Here is a 21,422-nt window from a genome sequence, read left to right on the forward strand (position 1 = left end):
CATTTGCAGCAATAGCATGGATGGAGCTAATGCTAAGCAAATAAGTCAGAGAAACACAAATACTGTGTGATCTCACTCATATGTGAAATTTAAGAACAAATGCACAAAGGAAAAGAAAGAGACAAACCAAAAAATAGACTTTAGAGAACAGATGGTTATGGGGGGGGGGGGAGTGTGGGTGGGAAGATGACTGAAAGAGGTGATGGGGATTAAAAGTACATTATCTTGATGAGCACTGAGTAATCTATAGAATTGTTGAATCACTGTACTGAATACCTGAAATCAATTTAACACTGTATGTTAATTATACTTAAATTTTAAAAAAGGGGGAATGGATGCTTTCAAAAAAACCCCTAATTCATTTTTTTAGGTCTACTTTTGATATATATTAGTGGGTTCAAGTATTTGCTTTCAGACAAAATATTTATGAAATTTTTAATTTTTTCCAGGTTTAATAATTTAAAAAAGTTAATTGAAAAAATGTGGATGAGAAGTGACTGAACTAAAAATCTTCAAAAAATTTTTTAAATAACTTTGGGTTATTCTGTCGTAGTTTCAAAATTTAACAATGGAAGGGTAATATTCAAATGTTTCTTCATTATTTAGGGATTAGAGCTGGCTGGTCAGAGAAAAGCCTGTAGACTAAGATTGGGAATTGGATTCTGTGAAAACAGTGATTGCAAATATTAAAATTGCAGTTAGGATGGTGGTTTGATAAAGAGCTTGTTTGCCCTTCTCAACCTCTGATGGAGTACTAATAAAGACAGAGAAAAGTAAAACATACATGAGCCCTGGAAAAAAAGGGGTAAGGGCTTACTACAAGAAAGAAAGTGATAATCCCATGTTTTTAAAAATTGAGGATGGCTTAAGAAACAGGACAAAACCTCCATCCTCTGAACCAAAACAAAGATTTTTCTGGAGAATAGATGGGAGAATATCTCCATGGTTTTAACTAAAGGATAAAGAAAGAATCTAGGTAGCAGGTAGGGGATCAAAATGGGAGACTCAAGAATTAGAAGATATGAAAGGACTTGCGGGAGATAGCATCCTAAAGTGGAAACTGTCATGGAATTAAAAGCACATTCTAGAAATTACTATTGAAAAGGAAGATTATGTTTTGAAAGGGAAGCGTACTAACAATAATCTGAGTCTATGTTTCCAAAATCAGTCAAGAGAAAAAAAGAAGGGAGTGAGGAGAAAAAAAGCACATCAACACTTCATCTTCTGTATGGTGCTGACAAGAGCAACTGCTTCATTTTTCACTTTATACTTAGAGAATGTAGACTGTCATGAGTTTTTAAATGGACACCAAGAGTTACTTTTTTCCTCTTTTCAAGAGTTATATCCCACTGGTATGTACAAAACTGTGGAGTTTTTTTTTTTATTTGTCCTTCTTGATTGTCCACTTTTTAGTTTTCCTTATGGTAGCATACTCTTCCTATACCCACCATCTGTCTCCTTGTGGAACCCCATTTTACTTGATGCTGGTTGCTGAAAGTTCATGAACACAGATGCCCTGGCCATATGCAACTCTATATCCCTTTACTCTGTTATATATTTATTCTCCACCATGGCCCCAAAGAGTTTGTCATTAAGGAATATTTCAGTGTAGGAGGGGAAGATTGAATCTGTATGCTAACTGTGATTGATTTACTGGAAAGTACTAAAAAAGTAAGACCCTTTACCAGACGTTGCATTGGTCTTCTCCACTTCCTTGCCACAGTTGTCTTTGCTCAGATCTGGGCCTCACTGACAACAAAAAGAGAATCTCACATTGGTTTTTCAAAGATGTCCAAATGTAGTGACTGTAAAGTTATAAAGAAAGTTTGGAAGGCAAATAGGAGTCAAGAAAATTGGGTTATAAATTTAGCTTTGGACAACATGGAATTAATAGCCAAACATCATATAGGACATAAAAAGATGTAGTATAGTTATGAACATATATGTGGGCAGTAAGATAGCTTTAACATAAAGCAAAAACTGACAGAACTACTAAAATAGATAAATGAGCCAACAACAAATGGAGGTGATTTTAAGATACTTCTCTGAGAATTTGATACTAAGAAAGAAATAAGCAAAGGCACTTGAATAATGGAGGTAGTATGCTTTTGCTTATGTATAAACTTATGCCCCCCGAGGAGAGAGAGAGATATTCTTTCCAAGCGCATAGGAGATATTTATAAAAATTGACAATAAACTCATTCGAAGAGAAGGGCTTAGTAAATACCCCAGATCAGAGTATACTGTCACCAATCCCAACACTGATAAACAAACCTTGTTTTAAAAAGGAGCTGAGAAGAAGAGGGGCACCTGGGTGGCACGTTGGGGTAGGTGTCCGGCTCTTGGTTATCGGCTCAGGTCATGAGCTTGTCGTCCTGGAATGGAGCCCCACAGGGAGAGTCTGCTCAAGCCCTGTGTTGGGCTTGGTGCTCAGCGGGAAGTCTGCTTGACTCCCTCTTTTCTGCCCCTTCTGCTTGTGCTCTCTCTCCCAAATAAATAAATCTTAAAAAAGTAAAAAGGAACTGAGAAGAAGATATGAAATTCCTAGAAGAATGAGGCATAGCTAAATCAGCTTATATTTAGGATTTGTGCACTTTCTGTGCTTGTGTTCTATATCAGTAAACATGTATTTAAAGAACTAGAAATTGCCCGAAGTTTAAAAAAGTCAAATTAAATCCCACTGGAGTTTTGGTTGCAATTACATTAACCTTGCAAATGATTTGGAAAGATGAACATCTTTAAAAAGTAACATTTAACTTTGTTTTGAAAAACTCAACCTTTCGACAGCAAATAGCTATTCAAAAACTTGTAGTTAATAGAAGCTATCTTAGAATGGCATTCTTATAACCATATAACTTGATTATTTTGTTTTCTTGATATTGGATCATTTAAAAGTTATTTTGGTTAATGCAACTGTTGAGATAGATCATGGTACAGATGAATTCAATGTTGTAGCTTTTATTGATCCATTCAAACTCATATAAATGGCAAGTCAATATTAATATTTTATTTACTGAATATATTTGAGTAAAATAAGCCCACATGCTGTATCTAAAGACGAAACTTAATTTATATTTTCTGCATTTCTTACATGGAGAGGGGTTGATTTTATTGTCAACCAGATAATAGCCCTATACCCTCATAGTTTGCTTATTTTACTACTGACTTGAAGGAGATTTTGAATTTTAGAAAATGCCTGTCATAGGCATATCTATTCTATGAGGCTTATTTATTTCTTTACACAAAGAACATTTTTGAAAATGAGATTGGAAAACTGAGGAATAAAGCAATCACAATACCAGAAACAAGTGGCAGAGCTTTCACAGATTAAGTAGGAAATGAATTGATTATTGATCTCTGTCACTTCTGAGAGTATAGTTTTTTATTAATTCAGAAATACATTCAGCACATAATCCTGATTATAATAGTAAATTCCTGTTAATCATAACAACTTATTGCATCATTTAAAGGATACTTATACATATTATTTATAGCTTGTTATTTTGGTCAAATATGATTAGCAACTTCAGGTTACATAAATTCCTAAATTTCTTTCTTTTTTTTTTTTTAAGATTGTATTTATTTATTTGATAGAGAGAAATCACAAGTAGATGGAGAGGCAGACAGAGAGAGAGAGGGGAAGCAGGCTCCCTGCTGAGCAGAGAGCCCGATTCGGGACTCGACCCCAGGACCCTGAGATCATGACCTGAGCCGAAGGCAGCGGCTTAACCCACTGAGCCACCCAGGTGCCCCAAATTCCTAAATTTCTAAATGCAAAGAAGAAGAATGTAACCTGTGTTCTTTAATATATTTTTTAGCATTTAAAATGTTCATGGTCTGTTCGTTACAAATATCCTTTCAATGTACAGTAACAAGATTGTGAAAGGCTGTTATTACCAAGAGAGATACTAGCTTGACCCAGATGATAGGATAAATGTAATTAGTATAATTTTAATAATAAGCTTCTTTGGTTTAATGTTATTTAAACCATTTTATATAACCCTGAGCTACATATTTTTTCTTCTTAGGAATTAAATTCTCTTTCTAAAATGTGCAACTGGAATTTATAATACTTATTGTTGTATTGCATTCATGACAGAACAAAGTTAATTCAGTTTCTTTTAATTTTTCCCTTCTCTATTTTTACAAATAGTTGCTGATATGAAATTAAGTTTCCTTTAGTTTTTGGTTAGAATTTTCTGCTGTGGATTATTTAGTTTATTAATGATAAGTATATATATGGTACTTTCCATCTTTTCTAGGGAGAGAGGATAAGCAAGTCATCTTGGAACTACTCAAGGCATCCTTCTGCATGCTTCCTTTATTGTCTTGAGAAAGGGGTTATAATATAAATATGTTATATTTAGATGCCCAATAAAATAAGTATGATGTATTTAGAAGCCCAATGCTTGGATCAATCCTCTTGAAAGGGACTGGGATGTTGGGTTCCTGAGGACCTGTCTAGACCCAGTGATGCTGTAGGATGGATGTCTACGCTAGGAGACAGTTACATTGGTGAAATGAGACGTAAGCATTGAGGAGAGTGCTTTAAGGCATCCTCAGGATTTCATGGTATTCTGCACAGGTGTAGACCCTTATGAAAAAGTTGGAGAGAAAAGGAGTGTGATTAATGTTAGGCTCTTCCTTCTCCTAGACCCTCTAAATCTCTTTTATCTCTCATTGAAAATAACCTGGAAATATATTATTGAATTTTTCTCTTTTTTTTATAATTTTCTCCAGTTGTCAGTGAGCTTTCCAGAAAATGAAATTTCTGTACATGGATGTTTAATTGTGTCAAGTGATTTTTTTAAGGTCGATTAGTTTTACATTTAACCTGTGTCTCAAATTTGCTTTGAAGAAATAAGTATCTGCTTTGCTATTGTGTTTTCTCTTAAAAACTTAAATTGCAATTTTGATGGTGTATATATAAAGCTGAGGTGCTTCTAATTCAGGAATATTTCATTAAGTATCTTTATGTAAAGAGGCATGTTTTGATGACAAGGTTGATGTGGTTTCAAAGCATTGTTCCAAACATCAATATTCCAGCCAACCAGAAGATGTCACTATTGTGTACAGAATGTATAAAGAAAGAAGGAAAAAAGCCAGTAACTTGTACAGTTCCATTTTGTCTCTCCTAATCTTGCTAAATTTCCTCTGGAGCTCTTTGAAAGAAAACACTGGGGTGAAACATTGTCTTCAAGTTGACAGGCAGCGAAAAATTACTACCTTCATTGGACAGGCATGCCAGTCAGTCATACTCCTACATCTTTTCATTTGAAAAAAAGAAATTAAAGTACCTTGGCAGAAAAGTTCCACCTCAATTAATAATTTTGTGTGGTGCTAAGTGGGAATTAATAACCACACAGTGTATTTGTTTTACTTCTAGCAAAAGAGTGTGTCTATCATAAGTAAATTTAGCAGACATTAATTAAGAAAAATCAAACTGTTTTGCAAATGTCTGTGATTAAAGTAATAGTTCATTTAAAGCAAAGAATAAGCTGCCAAAACATACATTTTAACTTAAGATTAATGAATGTCACTAGTAGAATGCATTCTTAAACAGTACACTAGTCTGTTAAATTAAAAAGTTCTTTCTATAATGAAAATGATGGCATCCCCGTACTTGCTGCTGTGTAAGACATTCACCATAGAAGTTTACTTCAGTTCTTGCAAAGTTATTTTTCTGTTCAGGCAAAGAACCAAGATTGGTCGGAGCTTGTTTGTGGGCATATTTACTGTAGGAGCAAACAGTGAGGGAAGGCAGGTAAACAAGAACTGGATCCCACTTGCCTGAAAGGTTTAGCAAAGTGATGTGATCTGAACAGCTGGATTTAATTCGGGTCACTGGTTGGTATGACAGGCAGGATATCAAAGGTAAGGCAATTAAGCAACATCAGAAATGTTTCCTACCGAGTTATTTATTTATTTATATATATATTTCATAAAATGTTATGTTATTTTACCCTTCTCTTGATTTAGTCCCTAATCAAAGTCTGTCTACCATTAGTAAATGCATTTATGCACTGAGAAAGAGCGACTTGTATTTTCAGATTTCAAAAGTATTACCTTTTCTGTTTAAGTTGGTGAAAGCAATCACTAAATCTTTTTCTAAAAATACGTAATATTTTCATTTATAGATAATTTATATTTAGCTAATGCTTATCAAGTACTTGCTATGTATCCTGTATTATTTCAAGAGCATTATGTGGAGTACCTTCTCTTCACAAGTCTGTGAGGTGGGTTCTAGTATTATGGAAGCACCGAGGAGGCAGTCAGTCATCCAGTGCTACTGTGCTAATGAGAGGCAGAGCTGGCATTCCAACCCAGGTGGTCCGGCCTTAGAGAGCTGTTTTAACCACAGTGTTCCATATTATTTCATTCAAAAATGTGTGAAATAACACCATTTAGTTGTGGTTCTAACACCATTTAGTTGTGGTTCTGTCTGTATCATAAAACTTGTTGTTGCAAATTTCTTCTGAGAATTAAGGGCAAGTGGAAAGAAGAGTTTTCACCATCTTCCCTTATCCCACCAACGTAGATGGATATAATTGATCCTGTTAAAATCTGGACACTGATTTTGTTTTTTTCTATTCATCTTAAACTATCTTGAGTATTTAGAAGAGCTAGCAGTTACTATTTCTTCAGGATATAATTTTCTATTCTTAAAAAAGATGGTAATTTTTTAAAGATTTTATTTATTTATTTAAGAGACAGTGAAAGCGAGAGAGATCACAGATGGAACAAGAGATGCAGAGTTGCTGCTGAGCAGAGAGCCCAATATGGGTCTTGATTCCAGCACCCTGAGATTTTGACCTAAGCTGAAGGCAGTCACTTAACCAACTGAGCCACCCAGGTGCCTCAGGATGGTAATTTTGAATTATTTTGATACTTTTTTCTCCATTTCCTGTGGATATGATAGTAAAGGATGGTAATTCCTTTGAATTGTGATCTCATTTCTGAAGAGAAGGATTTGAACTATTTTCAATTCTAGGTTTATGAACAACAGTACCCATTTGAAAGGCTGGGATCAAGGTGACTGTTTTAGCCCTAACTTATATTAATGTTTTAGCTCAATTAGAGTATTGCAAAATGTATTGACTCATGTATGACCTGGAACCTAACATAACAGGGAGCTACTTTATCAGTTTAAAGCTGAATTTAAAACAATGCATTCTAACATATATTTCTACAAATAATGTTTATTGTAAAAGAGAAAAGACATACCTTAAAATAAATATCTAAGCTAATTTTTTGTGGCTTATTGATTCTAACAATAACGAGAATCTTTTGAGATTTCTTAATTGAGATTAGAGATTGAGATTAGAATAATTTATTACCCAGAGGCCAAAGAATGCAATGGATTTTGTACTGACAGATATAATGGAGACTTTCAGAAGATAAAATCACTAGGCAGTTCACTTGAACCGTTTGCTTTATTTTTTAATTTTTGTTTTTTATTGCAATATAATTGAGATATAACACTGTGCAAGTTTAAGGTATATATAGTTGGTTGGTATGATAGATCTATATATTATAATATGATTACCACTATAAATACCTCTATCATGTAATTATAGTTTCTTTTTTTTTTTTTTGTGGTGAGAATATTTAAGATCTACCTAGACTCCACAACTTTGAAGTATAGAATACAGTATTGTTGGCCATGATCATTGATACTCTGCATTAGATCTCCAGAACTTATTCACCTTCTAGTTGCTAAATTTATACCCTTTAACATATCCCCAATTCCCTGCCTCTCAGCCCCTGGTTACCAATCTACTATGAGTTTGGCTTTTTTTTAGATCCTTACATGTAAGTGATAACCCTATAATATTTGTTCTTCTCTGTCTGACTTATTTCATTTAGCTTAATGACCTCAATGCCCAAACATGTTGTTCCAAATTGCAGGTTTTCCTTCTCTTATGGCTAAATAATATTCCCGTGTGTGTGTGTGTGTGTGTGTGTATACATGTAGATTGTTTTCATATCTTGGCTATTATGAATCATGCTGCAATAAACTTGGGCGTTTGGTTAGTTTTTTTATACTTTTTTCTCCATTTCCTGTGGATATGATAGAAGTGAGATTGCTGGGTTGTATGGTAGTTCAGTCTTTAATTTTTTCAGGAACTTCTATACTGTTTCTCATAGTGGCTGCACAAGGGTTCTTTTCTCCACATCTTTACTGATACCTGTTATCTCTTATCTTCTCAACGATAGCCTTTCCAATAGGTATGGGGTGATATCTCACTGTTGTTTTGATTTGCATGTTTCTGATAATTAGTGATGGTGAGTTCACCCTTCCATAGCTTAGCTGGTAGAGTGGAGCACTGTAGACTGGACATGTGAGGCATTTGTTTTAATCATGTATAATGCTTTAGAGTATAGCAGGAAAATCCCAATTCAGAGTGCCTTACTTCTTAGGAAATTTATATATTTACAGAGTAATGTCATTTTAAATAAACAGATTAATACAACAAATACTTATTAGTCTTCTTATTATCAGGTCAAATAACTTAATGAGGGATATGTGACAGTAAAACTCCTGTTCTTATAAACCAGAATGGAAGGGGCAGGGATTGTGGCTAATTCTATCTTGTAAGTTTACAGAATATATAATTCTTATTGCTTCTTTCTGTTTTTAGAGTAGGTAATCTTGGGTAAGCAGTATAGTTCCTTATAGAATTTTTGGCCTAATTGGGGAAACAAATCATAACTCTATTCTAGATTTATGAGAATATGATAAATTATTTAAGGGGGAAAAAAGATGAAACTAGATGAATTATATAGACAATCAGGTTTTTATGCATTCAGGGGTAAGGTAGAGCTTGCTGTGGACTAAGGAAATCTGGAACAACTTCATGGATGATAGGGAGCTTGAGCTGGGCCTTGCAGAATTGTTAAGGTTTAGAAAGAAGAAATAGCCAAAGGTGCCTTCCAGACAGATGCACATGGAGAGAGACAGCACTGAGTAGGGAAGGTGTTATAGCAATCTAGTAAAGTTAAATATTTCTGGGAGATAATTTTTGGTTGATTTAATGCAAACCAATTTCTATTGGTAGAAATTCTCTTTAGAGGACATGTGATGCTGGAAATAAGGTCTAGGATTGCATTGGATTAAAGAACTTCATATTAATTCCAATTCAGTATTACTGAAAGGAAAATTCTCTTTTTATTTCATTTTCCCATAGGAAAGGAGTATATATTTCCTATCAATTAAATGACTCTGGTAATTGAATTTTATATATGTGCTCAATAATTTATAGTTCCAGTATTTCTGGGATTACATTTGTGATAAAATTTGCTCTGAAATAGAATCCGCTAGAATGATCCCAGCTTAGGAATTGATAAGGCTAATGCTCTTCCCTCTGTATCAAGGATATTGTTTGAACGTTTCTTTTTGGAACTGGAGAAGATATTAGAGTAAAAAGTATGAACATATTTATGGAGTTGTCCTGAAAAATGGGATTCTACTAATCTAATACCACTCTTAAATACTATAATGAGAATAACATTCTCCAAATGAGGGAGAATTCTTGATATAATAATGAAATTAATCTAAGAACTAGGAAACAAATTTTCAACTTTGAGTTGAAGTTTGACATTTATTTTTCTGTCATAGGGAGCAGTTTCAATTTTATTTCATAGTTACATGATTAGAAATATGTGGTAGAAATAATTTTGATAAATGACAACATAGTGCTAGTTATAGTGCAGTTGCACATACTAAATATTAACGAATTGTTGTGAGCAGCTGATAAATTGAAATAATTTTAAAATAGGTGATTAAATAAAATAATTTTTTTCGTAAAATAATTCAAGATTTGGAAAGTGGTCTTTTTTGGTGGAGTAAAAAAATTTTATCTGGATCTCAAAAGCAAACTTTAACAAACTATTTTTCTCTGATAGTACACAATAAAATTTAGTTATTTAGATGCTTAGATGAGAACTGCAATGAAGGTTACACAAAATGCCATATTTTGAGAAATTGGATAGTTTATCCCAGTTTAAGTATGATTACAAGCAAGTGTGATTTTAAGCATATTTTTCTTAGCTAAGTATTTCTAGAAATATAAATATTCAAAAACTTTGGTCAGCATTCAGGCAGGAAGTTATTCCTACTTTAAGATAGTTGGCTGTGATAAGTCACAGAACCAATTCTGTTAAATTATACTCCACATAGGGCATTTTGATGGCCATTAAACATTAGCAACTGTGGCATTTACAGAAAGTATCTTTTGGTGTTTCAGGAACTGTTACAGTCCTTGACGCTCAGCAGTCATATGAACAGAGATTTTGTAGGACCAGAAACAGAAATCCGATCACCACTGGCTGGAAAAATATAAAAAGGGTTTTTTGGAATCTTGTCTATTCTAAGAGTATTGTTTAAGCATACCCTCAATAAATACAGTATCTATTCCTCTAAAGTATAGCTTATTCTAACCTTTACTGAAATCTCTGTAAATTTTATGCCTGGTTAAATATTCTTTATTTTCTAAGATTTTTATTTGAAACTACTGACTCTCTTTCCCATCACACGTATATGGTTTGGATATATGGCCTGTGGTTTCTCTCTGTTCTCATATTTAATCATTTTCCTTAATCACATGTTTATTTGTTTTCCTCTATGCATAGTGTACAGGGGTTTCAATGAAAGTATTGAATATACTTTCTGTGGAAAGTTCCCTGGGAGAACAAAAGTATATACTGCATGCATATAAACATTGCCTTCCCTTATAAAATGGTTTACCAAATTTTGACTAAAAATAAAAACCTAAAACCACTTTGATTTTACTAGAAGTTGGTGATCCTAGGGACTTCCCCAATATTCAAGTAAGAATTATGAGGCACATATGTTTTATAGAGGAAAACCTCCATATTTTGGCCTTTTGTTTCCGTGTGGAGGGACTTCATGGAGTGTAAAATGGCCAATTTCTTTCTCACATATCATTCACTCCTCTGGCAGAGAATAACACAACTTAGTGAGTTTGGGAGAAGAAACTGAGTGACAGAGGTCTCTTGGTTTTTCAGTCTGACTGTCATGAAGTTCTTGAATTTGGGTCTTTTTCTGCCTTCTTTGGGCGCAAGCCTGAAACAGTCCTGCACTGCTTTTGCCTGAAGACCTGTTAATAAAGTATCATGATAACCTGGCAAAAAACTGCAGGTCTAAAACCATTTTCTCCAGTCTTTTTCATTAGAAACAAAGGTTAATAGCATGAAACTTGAGTGTATCTCTCAGTTGTTTTCAAACCTAAGGGAGGAACAGCAAGTATTATTTATTTGACTCCTTTAAGCCCTGAACTATCATAACATGCACCCTCCCCCCACCCCGCCACACTGCCTCTTTTTGGTTTTGTTTCAGATGATAACCACTCAAGCTCTTATTTTCAGCTCACTGGGAGAAATGTTTTGTTCTCTCAGCACTTCTTCCATGGTTCTAAATGGTGAACTTAACTTAGTAGAAATGAAGTACTATTAAAAATCTCTAATGGGGCGCCTGGGTGGCTCAGTGGGTTAAGCCTCTCCCTTCAACCCAGGTCATGATCTTAGGGTCCTGTGTCACCTTGATTGATTTGCAAATATTCAACCAGCCCTATAGCCTAGGAATAAATCCCATGTGATTGGGGTGAATAATTCTTTTAATGTACTGTTGAATTCAATTTGCTAGTATCTTGTTGAGAATTTCTGCACCCATGTTCATCAGGGATATTGGCCTAGAATTCTCCTTTTTAGTGGGGTCTTTGTCTGGTTTTGGGATCAAGGTGATGCTGGCCTCATAAAATGAGTTTGGAAGTTTTCCTTCCATTTCTATTTTTTGGAAGAGTTTCAGGAGAATAGGAATTAGTTCTTCTTTAAATGTTTGGTAGAATTCCCCCCGGAAGCCGTCTGGCCCTGGGCTTTTGTTTGTTTGGAGATTTTTAATGACTGTTTCAATCTCCTTACTGGTTATGGGTCTGTTCAGGCTTTCTATTTCTTCCTGGTTCAGTTGTGGTAGTTTATATGTTTCTAGGAATGCATCCATTTCTTCCAGATTGTCAAATTTATTGACGTAGAGTTGCTCATAGTATGTTCTTATAATAGTTTGTATTTCTTTGGTGTTAGTTGTGATCTCTCCTCTTTCATTCATGATTTTATCTATTTGGGTCCTTTCTCTTTTCTTTTTGATAAGTCGGGCCAGGGGTTTATCAATTTTATTAATTCTTTCAAAGAACCAGCTCCTAGTTTCGTTGATTTGTTCTATTGTTTTTTTGGTTTCTATTTCATTGATTTCTGCTCTGATCTTTATGATTTCTCTTCTCCTGCTGGGCTTTCTTTCTTGTTCTTTCTCCAGCTCCTTTAGGTGTAGGGTTAGGTTGTGTACCTGAGACCTTTCTTGTTTCTTGAGAAAGGCTTGTATCGCTATATATTTTCCTCTCAGGACTGCCTTTTGTGTCCCACAGATTTTGAACCCTTGTATTTTCATTATCATTTGTTTCCATGATTTTTTTCAATTCTTTAATTTCCTGGTTCACCCATTCATTCTTTAGAAGGATGCTGTTTAGTCTCCATGTATTTGGGTTCTTTCCAAACTTCCTTTTGTGGTTGAGTTCTAGCTTTAGAGCATTGTGGTCTGAAAATATGCAGGAAATGATCCCAATCTTTTGATACCGGTTGAGTCCTGATTTAGGACCTGACGTGTGTCTTTATTCAGTTGGTTGAGCATTAATAACTTACAAACCCACAGGAAACCAAAGTACAACTGTGTGACAGCAGTGGCCCAGGAACAACACAAAGGGAGCTGGAGGGAGGTAGCCGGAGGCAAGGGCCCATCGCAGGTTTGGGTGCCCCCCGCCCCCCACAAAGAGAGCAGGAAAGAGTCCGTGGCGGCTGAGCCTCACTTGCCCATGGCGCTGTTCTGCTGCTGCTGCTCAGCCAGGGCCTGCTGCAGATGCATGCGCTTCCGGGAGTAGTGCTGCCAGTGCAGGATCTGCTGCTCGTCGATGAACTTGGCGCACTGCGCATTCACCAGCTCCTTGCGGAAGTGCTCGTACTGGAGCAGCTCCAACATGTGCAGACACTGAGAGTACTTTAGATACTTGGCATATTCTGGTTCTTTCCAGTAAAGCAAGTACTTAAGATAGTTAACAAAAGCTTTGTCTTTGAAGTAACCTCTTTGGGCCAGAAAGTTCAGGTAGTTGGGGTTAGCTAAGCACTGCACGAACTCCAGCTCCAGCTGAAAGCGAAGTCGGTTCCCGGTGTCGTCCGTCTCCAGGATGTGATCTATTCTGGAGAATGTTCCATGTGCACTGGACAAGAATGTGTATTCTGTTGCTTTGGGATGAAATGTTCTGAATATATCTGTGATGTCCATCTGGTCCAGTGAGTCTTTTAAGGCCTTTATTTCCTTGCTGATCTTTTGCTTGGATGATCTGTCCATTTCAGTGAGGGGAGTGTTAAAGTCCCCTACTATTATTGTATTATTGTTGATGTGTTTCTTTGATTTTGTTATTAAATGGAATACTATGCAGCCATCAAAAGAAGTGAAATCTTGCCATTTGCGACAACATGGATGGAACTAGAGCGTATCATGCTTAGTGAAATAAGTCAAGCAGAGAAAGACAACTATCATATGATCTCCCTGATATGAGGAAGTGGTGATGCAACATGGGGGCTTAAGTGGGTAGGAGAAGAATCAATGAAACAAGATGGGATTGGGAGGGAGACAAACCATAAGTGACTCTTAATCTCACAAAACAAACTGAGGGTTGCTGGGGGGAGGGGGTTTGGGAGAAGAGGGTGGGATTATGGACATTGGGGAGGGTATGTGCTTTGGTGAGTGCTGTGAAGTGTGTAAACCTGGTGATTCACAGACTGGTACCCCTTGGGATAAAAATATATGTTTATAAAAAATAAAAAATTATTAAAAAAAAAGTAATAGAGTAAATGATAGATCTGAAAGGTACATGTGGGCTGGAATAATAGAGGACTAAGTGATAATCAGTATAAACACATGATGACTAAAATGCTCTCCACCCCCCACCCCAATATCCTGGTGTTGACCAGGACCCCAAACTAGTTTACTAGTTTGCTAAGTTAAACCTTAGGTTAACCCTAAGGAGGCATCTCAGGAATTGCTGATGTTTGAATTTCCTTAGAGCTTAGAAAGATGTGAGCTTGGAATTTAAATACATTTACATAAAAATGTAATGAATCATTTAAAAATTGCTTATATACCTAAGTTTGTGAACTCAGTTTATATCTGCTTATCATTCCTTTTCTTTTCGTTTTTTTTTTAAAGATTTTATTTATTTATTTTTGAGAGAGAGAGAGAGAGAGAGAGAGAGACTATGAGAGGGGTGAGGTCAGAGGGGGAAGCAGACTACCCGCCAAGCAGGGAGCCTGATGTGGGACTTGATCCTAGGACTCCAGAATCATGACCTGAGCTGAAGGCAGTTGCTTAATCAACTGAGCCACCCAGGTGCCTCTTCTTTTTTCTTTCTGATAAGGATGTCTTTAGTATACTTCAGACCTTTTGTTTATTTCAATCTTGTAAACAACAATTTAGTTTAGATGTATGTCTTAGGAACATGTATTTCTTGATTTCTAACCAATTTAAGTGCTTCTGTCTTTTTTTTTTTTTAAGATTTTATTTATTTATTTGACAGAGAGAGATCACAAGTAGGCAGAGAGGCAGGCAGAGAGAGAGAGAGAGGAGGAAGCAGGCTCCCTGCTGAGCAGAGAGCGGGACTCGATCCCAGGACCCTGAGATCATGACCTGAGCCGAAGGCAGTGGCTTAACCACTGAGCCACCCAGGCGCCCATAAGTGCTTCTGTCTTTTTAAAAGGTTGTTATTTATTATTTCTCTTTATTCTATATATTTATTTTAAAAGTTTTTGTTTATTCCTTTGAAAAAGAGAGAAAGTGAGCACGGGCGGGGGAAGGGAAGTGGGAGAAGACTCCCTGCTGAGCAGGAAGCCCGAAGTGGGGCTCCATCCCAGGACCAGGAGGTCATGACCTGAGAAGAAGGCAGATGCCCAACCATCTGAGCAACTCAGGTGCCCTTATTTTATTTTATTTTATTTTATTTTTTTTAGAGAGAGGGGGCTCGAGTGAGGGGGGGAGGGGCAGAGGAAGAAGGAGAATGAATCCTAAACAGGCTCCACACCCAGCAGTGTGGAACCCTACATGGGGATTGATCTCAAGACTTTGAAATCATAACTTGAGCTGAACTCAAGAGTCAGATGCTTAATGGACTATATCACCCAGACACCCCCATAAGACTGTTCAGAGCAGATTTAGGTTGACAGCAAAATTTCAGAGGAAGGTACAGAGATTTCTCATATACTTTTTACCCCCATACATGGGTAGCATTTCCCACTATCAACATCATCCACTAGGGTGGTACATTTGTTATAATTTATGACCATACATTGACACATCATAATCATCCAAGGTCTTTGTTTACATTATGATTTGCTCTTGGTATTATCCATCCTGTGGGTTTGGACAAGTATATAATGACACGTATTCATCATTAGGATATCCTACAGAGGATAGACGACATTTAAAAGAATTGAATGTGTGGCTTTTAATGATCTACTGGTAAATTAAAGACCTTCAATCTAGTTATCTGTGACAGTGACTTTTATCACCTTTTGAAGAAATTTCAGTAGGAATACAAACTTTTCTAGTTCATATAAGAACCTTCTTATATTCGATGGGAATCCAAAGAAAAATAATTGATAATGAGAAAGAACCTTAAGAATATGTTATTTCTGTGTTTTCTCATCAGAAATTTGGTAAGAGATATAATTTTACTGGTTATTGAAACAAGAGCTAGTATTTTTTGAGAGTTTATTATATGCCAGGCCCTTTCTTTAGTGTTATACAAATAGTATATGAGTTAATCTTCAGAACCCCTTTATTAGATAGGATTTATCATCACTACAATTTTCACTTTAAAGAAATGGAAGCATAGAGGGGTTCACCTTTTTGCTGATGTTGCTAAAGTTAGCACTGGCATATTAGAATCAGACTGCCATCTTCCTGAGATCTATCCTTCAGTAGTGCTTATTTTGTTAAGTCTTTGGAATTACAAAGACGAAACTCTGTTGTCTCTATTCTCAAGAAATTACAATGTATTTCCATAAAAGGCAGTTGTTTTAAAGGTTGAATAGAAGTATAAGCATGAAAGTCTCCCTAGAACAGTCCGAGATTCACAGAAAAGGTAGAAAGAATTTGAGCAGAACCTTCTAGAATGAGTGAGATTTTTCAGTTGCTAAAGCAAAGGTTGGTGTTCAGGTTGAAGAAATAGTGGGTAAAATTCTAAAGTCTTAGAGAGTTTTGTGTCTGAGAAAGAAAAATAATAGATATTAAAGTTTAGAAGCACAGTAGCTCCCTTAAAAAAATATGGGAAGTTTTGACAGTTCTCTCTCTCTCTCACTCTCTCTGTTTTACACACACACACACATACCCTCCCACACAAATAAAAGTTGCTTGAGAAAAGATATGTTCTAGTCTTCTAAATTACTGAGAAATGACACCTCTTTATTTTCTACTGTTGACAGCTTGACACTATTTTTTTCTGCTCAGCAAAATAATTTGGTATTTATTGGACAGCCCTAAAGGTTTAGACTGTCCAGCAGAGCAACTTCAGTTTTCTCCTGTTTTCACTTATTTCCATCCTTAACAACACAATTACAAATAAATGGTGACTTCCCCAGCTGTTGCTGAGACTGGCATGAGGAAAAATATGGTAGCAACAGGTAGGCTTTAAAAGCATTTAAAACTGTGAGTTACCCAAGGTAAGGAATATCCAATTTCAGTAGAGTAGTTAATGAGTAATAACATTTTCAGTGGAAGACAAAATAGCTTTAGCATGGGAGAAAGCTAAACTGTATTGTCAATAGGTCATCTTTCCAAAGGGTCTTTATTTATTTCTGTTTTAAGAAAATGAAAAACTAATGAGAGGACTGGTATATACAGATTCATATTTAGAAATCTCATAGTTGCATAGCTTTAGTAATTAGAATAATCATGGAACTATTGTATGTATACATTTTATCTCTAATTACATCCATATAGTTCAGATGTTCATGAGCAATGAAAATTGCAGTTTGTTTTCTAGTACAAAATAAAAATGTTATAAAATAAACTCCATATGAAGGGGAGAAGGGGGTAGGCAAAACAACATTTCTCATAGTCTTACTATCCAGAGAAGATTTGGTTAACATTTTGTGTTTTTTTTTTTTTTTTTCAATTTTTTTGAATGAAGTATGAATATTGCCATATTTCTCTTAATCTATTGTAAGGGGGCATTGATTTTTAAGATTATAACACTAATAACTTGATAATTAGTGGGCATAGATTTATAGGATTATAACACTAGTATCTTGATAATTATAGTATCTTATTACACAACTCTATATAATTCTGATTTGAGTGGGTTGACAGTCATCATCAAATACATGGAATTTTGCCTGCAAAACTATCATATTTCACTCTCTGTGGCTCCTCTGAGATAAAGACAAAATGAGGTTTTAGTTTCTGATAAATAGCAAATACATTTGTATGTAGCACATGAGGTATCATTTTTTGATATGTAGGAAATGCATGCCTGTTAACATTGGGTGGCTGTGTGATAGTTTTGGAAAACTAATGTAGCCTGATTATCAGCTGGGATTTTCCTGCCACTTCAGAAGTAGGTGGTCTAGGTTGACCCTCCATGGCATACATACTCTTTGAAGGTTCACAGTCCTCTGTGAAACTTATGGGAATTCCCCCATGACTTTCATTCTTCTTCTGAGCCCCTGGTTCTGTTGATTTGACTCGGGTTATGGATTATCTCACCTTCCTTAACAGAGTGCTTTGGTTACTCTCTCTGTTGCTGCAGACCTAGAATTCATCTCTGTTTCATGACTTACATCAAGTAAATGAACAAAAAACCCGCGTGCTTGCTTAGTTTTACAAGGGAGGTGTGTGACTATGTGAGTTTGGGGGCTATAATATTCCCACAAAATAATCGACTTAAAAAAAATATTTCCCGGGGCGCCTGGGTGGCTCAGTGGGTTAAGCCGCTGCCTTCAGCTCAGGTCATGATCCCAGGGTCCTGGGATCGAGCCCCGCATTGGGCTCTCTGCTCAGCAGGGAGCCTGCTTCCTCCTCTCTCTCTGCCTGCCTCTCTGCCTGCTTGTGATCTCTCTCTGTCAAATAAATAAATAAAATCTTAAAAAAAATATATTTCCGTCTTAAAAGTTCTTCAGCTGCTCAACAAATGGGGATGTTTCACTGACCATCTCACAATATAGCATTTCTGCCTTTTTACGAGTTTGTTAACGTCTTTCTCCCTTGCCATGTTCTTACATTTTCCTTTTCCCCCTTTTCTGCATTTTTTGGAATATTCTAAGTAACCCCAACTTCGTCTCAATTTTTTGTGGAGAAGTGAATTCATGTCTTTTATGACCTCTAATCTCAAAACATTGCATATGCAGAGTCACTGAAGAGCTCAGCAGAAGGGTGACTTTCATTTATTAATTCTAAGACAGCAGTATCATAAATACCATTATTTTCTCCATTGCACTAGTTTTCAAAACCAAATAATTCCCATTTTTTATAAAATACTGGCAACACCAAATATCTAGATCTAGCATTTAGAAAACGCAAACTTTCTTCTGTTTCCTTTTCCTTCTCCACCTCTTTCACTTCATTTTCATCTTCTTCCTTTTAGCTTTTCTTATACAAATGAATTTATAAAGGTATCTATATTTAAGTATTTCTAAAATATTCTGAAATTCAGTTTTGAGGTAAAATACAGAAAAAATTGTGTGGATTTTTAAAAAATATATAACTTTTTGGCCAGTAACTATGACTAGTTTAGTGTATTATGTAATACTGATTATTTTATAGTATCTCATTGTTCTTATGGATAAGATGGTTTAATGTGTGCTAAGGTCAGAAGGTAAAAGTTCCAGATCCAAAGGCAAAATTGGAAATTAGAAACAGAAATATGAAGTAATTTTAGCTGCAGTAAAAATAACTAAGATTGGGATAAGTTGAATGGTCATCAGACCTCTGAATTTATGTCTTAAAAGAATTCTATTAAGTTGTTATGTATCACACAGGGAATATTCTTTTTTCACCAGCAGCTTGCAACATATGAGTTTTTATTTTCCTCTTTTTAAAAAACTATTCATAACTATTTTGAGGGTTCTAAAATGTGAGACATAATAAAAAATTTAGAGAAGTTTGAGTGGCTCAGTATGGCTGGAATATAGAATTAGATTAGGAATATGACAGAATTTGGGATTGAAGGTATGGGCAAGGAACAGATGAAAGAATCCAGATTATGGGGTTGGGTTTGCAGTTATAAAATTTATTAAAGAATGTGAACTTTATTCTGTAGACCGTGAGGACCTATAGAAAAATGTTAAGTTGAAAGTGATTTGGTCATTGTATTAGGAGGTGTTCTTAATTAATAATGCTGCTCATTTATTTTTCGGTTTGCCTTTTGGGGGAGAAAGAGCAGTGCCATTGGCTGGAATCACACCAAATCCATGATCCTTTTACTGCTTGGACCTTTATTTTTTTTAATTCTTTTTTAAAGATTTTATTTATTTATTTGTCAGACAGAGATCATAAGTAGGCATAAAAGCAGGCAGAGAAAGAGGAAGGGAAGCAGGCTCCCTGCTGATCAAAGAGCCTGATGTGGGGCTTGATCCCAGGATCTTGGGGTCATGACCTGAGCTGAAGGCAGAGGCTTAACCCACTGAGCCACCCAGGTGCCCCTACTACCTGGACTTTTAAAAGTGACCATTACTGAGATAATATTAATAGTTAGAGTTATGAATAAATTACTTTCCTACTTTATCTACATGCTTTTTTTATTTTGCAGTTTCTTTTTTTTTCCTGAAGTTTCATTAAAATATGATTGTATTCTTGTGAGCATCTTTCATTGTGTTCCCCAAAAGAAAAGTAGATTGAGAATGGCTAATGTAGAGAATGTGGAGAGAGGCCCGCAGAAATACCTGTTGGAGATGATCTCTGTCATCTTCTTGAGAGGTGATGTGATCTGAACTAAGTAAGGGTTTTTGTGGGTGGAGAAGACAGGATGCAGAAGAAAAATGTCAAGTGGTGTAATTAATAGAAAATGATCAACAATAGCATGTAGAAAATTAAGGAGAGAAGAGAAGTTAGATAATTGCAGGGTTTTTTTTTTTTTTTTTTTTTTTTTGGTGTGGCTGATTGTACACTGATATTCAGGGAAATTCAAATGGAGGATTAAATTTTGGTAAAAAATCAGTTGAGTGGGGTGGGAGGAAGTTTGTTTTGAATATATCAAGTTGTAGGGGCACCTGGGTGGCTCAGTGGGTTAAGCCTCTGCCTTCAGCTCTGGTCATGATCCCAGGGTCCTGGGATTGAGCCCCGCATCCTGCTCTCTGCTCAGCAGGGAGCCTACTTCCCTTCCTCTCTCTGCCTGCCTCTCTGTCTACTTGTGATCTCTCTCTGTCAAATAAATAAAAATAATTAAAAAAAAAGAATATATCAAGTTGTAAACGTTCTGGTTCTTGATGGTTTATGTTTTCAGAACCCTCTGCCACTCGCTTTAAATTTATGTTGAATTGTCAATAGAGGAGGAAATTCCATCTTTACAATTTAGCAAAAGCAGAATGATATCTATGGTGATACAAAGAATAATTGCAAAGGTATAAGAATAGCTTTCAATTAACCTCTGCTTCTCAGTGACAGCTGGGAAAGAGCCTATGCCTCTATTCATTTGTCATTCTTACTTCTTAGCAGCATTATATTTATTAAGACATAAGATCTTATATCTGGTTTAAGAAACTAGATAACCTTAACAATGATAAAATTATAAAACTTAATTGTCATTAATTACAACATTCCTTTTTCTCCAATTATTTTTATTACAGATATTTTTGAGTATATTAAAAATTAAAGATAAGTGATTAATAAACCTCATGTACCCATTAAACAGCTTAAACAATTATTATGGCCAGTTTTTTTTTTCAATCAATTCCCTCTCCTCCTATTCCCTAGAGCACTAAAAACAAAGTAGCTTTATTGAGACATAAATTAAAAACTATAAAATTCACCTATTTTAGGTATAAAATTCAGTGACTTTTAGTAAATGTTCAGAGTTTTACTAACATCTCCACGTCCAGTTTGGAACATTTTTTTATCATCCCAAAGAGGTTCCTTGTACCCATTTCCGCTTACCGTCTTTCCCACCCTAAAACCCCCATAACCACTGATCTACTTTCTGCCTTTACAAATTATAGCATTCTTTTCTTGGGAATGGGAATATTCACTGTAGAGCTGTTTTGTGGGAGTAAGTTTCTCAAACCCTATTTATATAATTTTGGTAACCCTATGATATAAGTAGTCATTATCCCCATTTTAGAGATAAGGAGACCAAGGATTAATTAAG

The 21,422-nt window shown here is 35.6% G+C and overlaps 1 protein-coding gene across 1 annotated transcript; it reads right to left on the minus strand.

Annotated features, from left to right (window-relative positions):
- Window positions 1–12,668: 12,668 nt before the first annotated feature.
- LOC131827920 (mediator of RNA polymerase II transcription subunit 31-like) lies at window positions 12,669–21,201 on the minus strand. Its single transcript, XM_059168868.1, has 2 exons — window positions 21,143–21,201; window positions 12,669–13,262 (listed from the first exon to the last, which is right to left on the minus strand). The coding sequence occupies exons 1-2, from the start codon at window positions 21,199–21,201 to the stop codon at window positions 12,872–12,874; spliced, it is 450 nt and encodes a 149-aa protein (XP_059024851.1). The 3' UTR covers window positions 12,669–12,871.
- Window positions 21,202–21,422: the final 221 nt, after the last annotated feature.

The sequence above is a fragment of the Mustela lutreola genome, chromosome 3 (assembly GCF_030435805.1).
Source record: "Mustela lutreola isolate mMusLut2 chromosome 3, mMusLut2.pri, whole genome shotgun sequence".
NCBI classification, from domain to species: domain Eukaryota; kingdom Metazoa; phylum Chordata; class Mammalia; order Carnivora; family Mustelidae; genus Mustela; species Mustela lutreola.

Bases quoted from the DNA above. Each gene is read 5' to 3' on its own strand.
- LOC131827920 (XM_059168868.1), bottom strand. From the start codon at position 21,201: ATGGGTACAAGGAACCTCTTTGGGATGATAAAAAAATGTTCCAAACTG. The intron at 13,263-21,142 runs GTTAGTAAAACT...AACATTCTCCAG, and splicing joins TCCAAACTGGACGTGGAGAT to AATAGATCACATCCTGGAGA.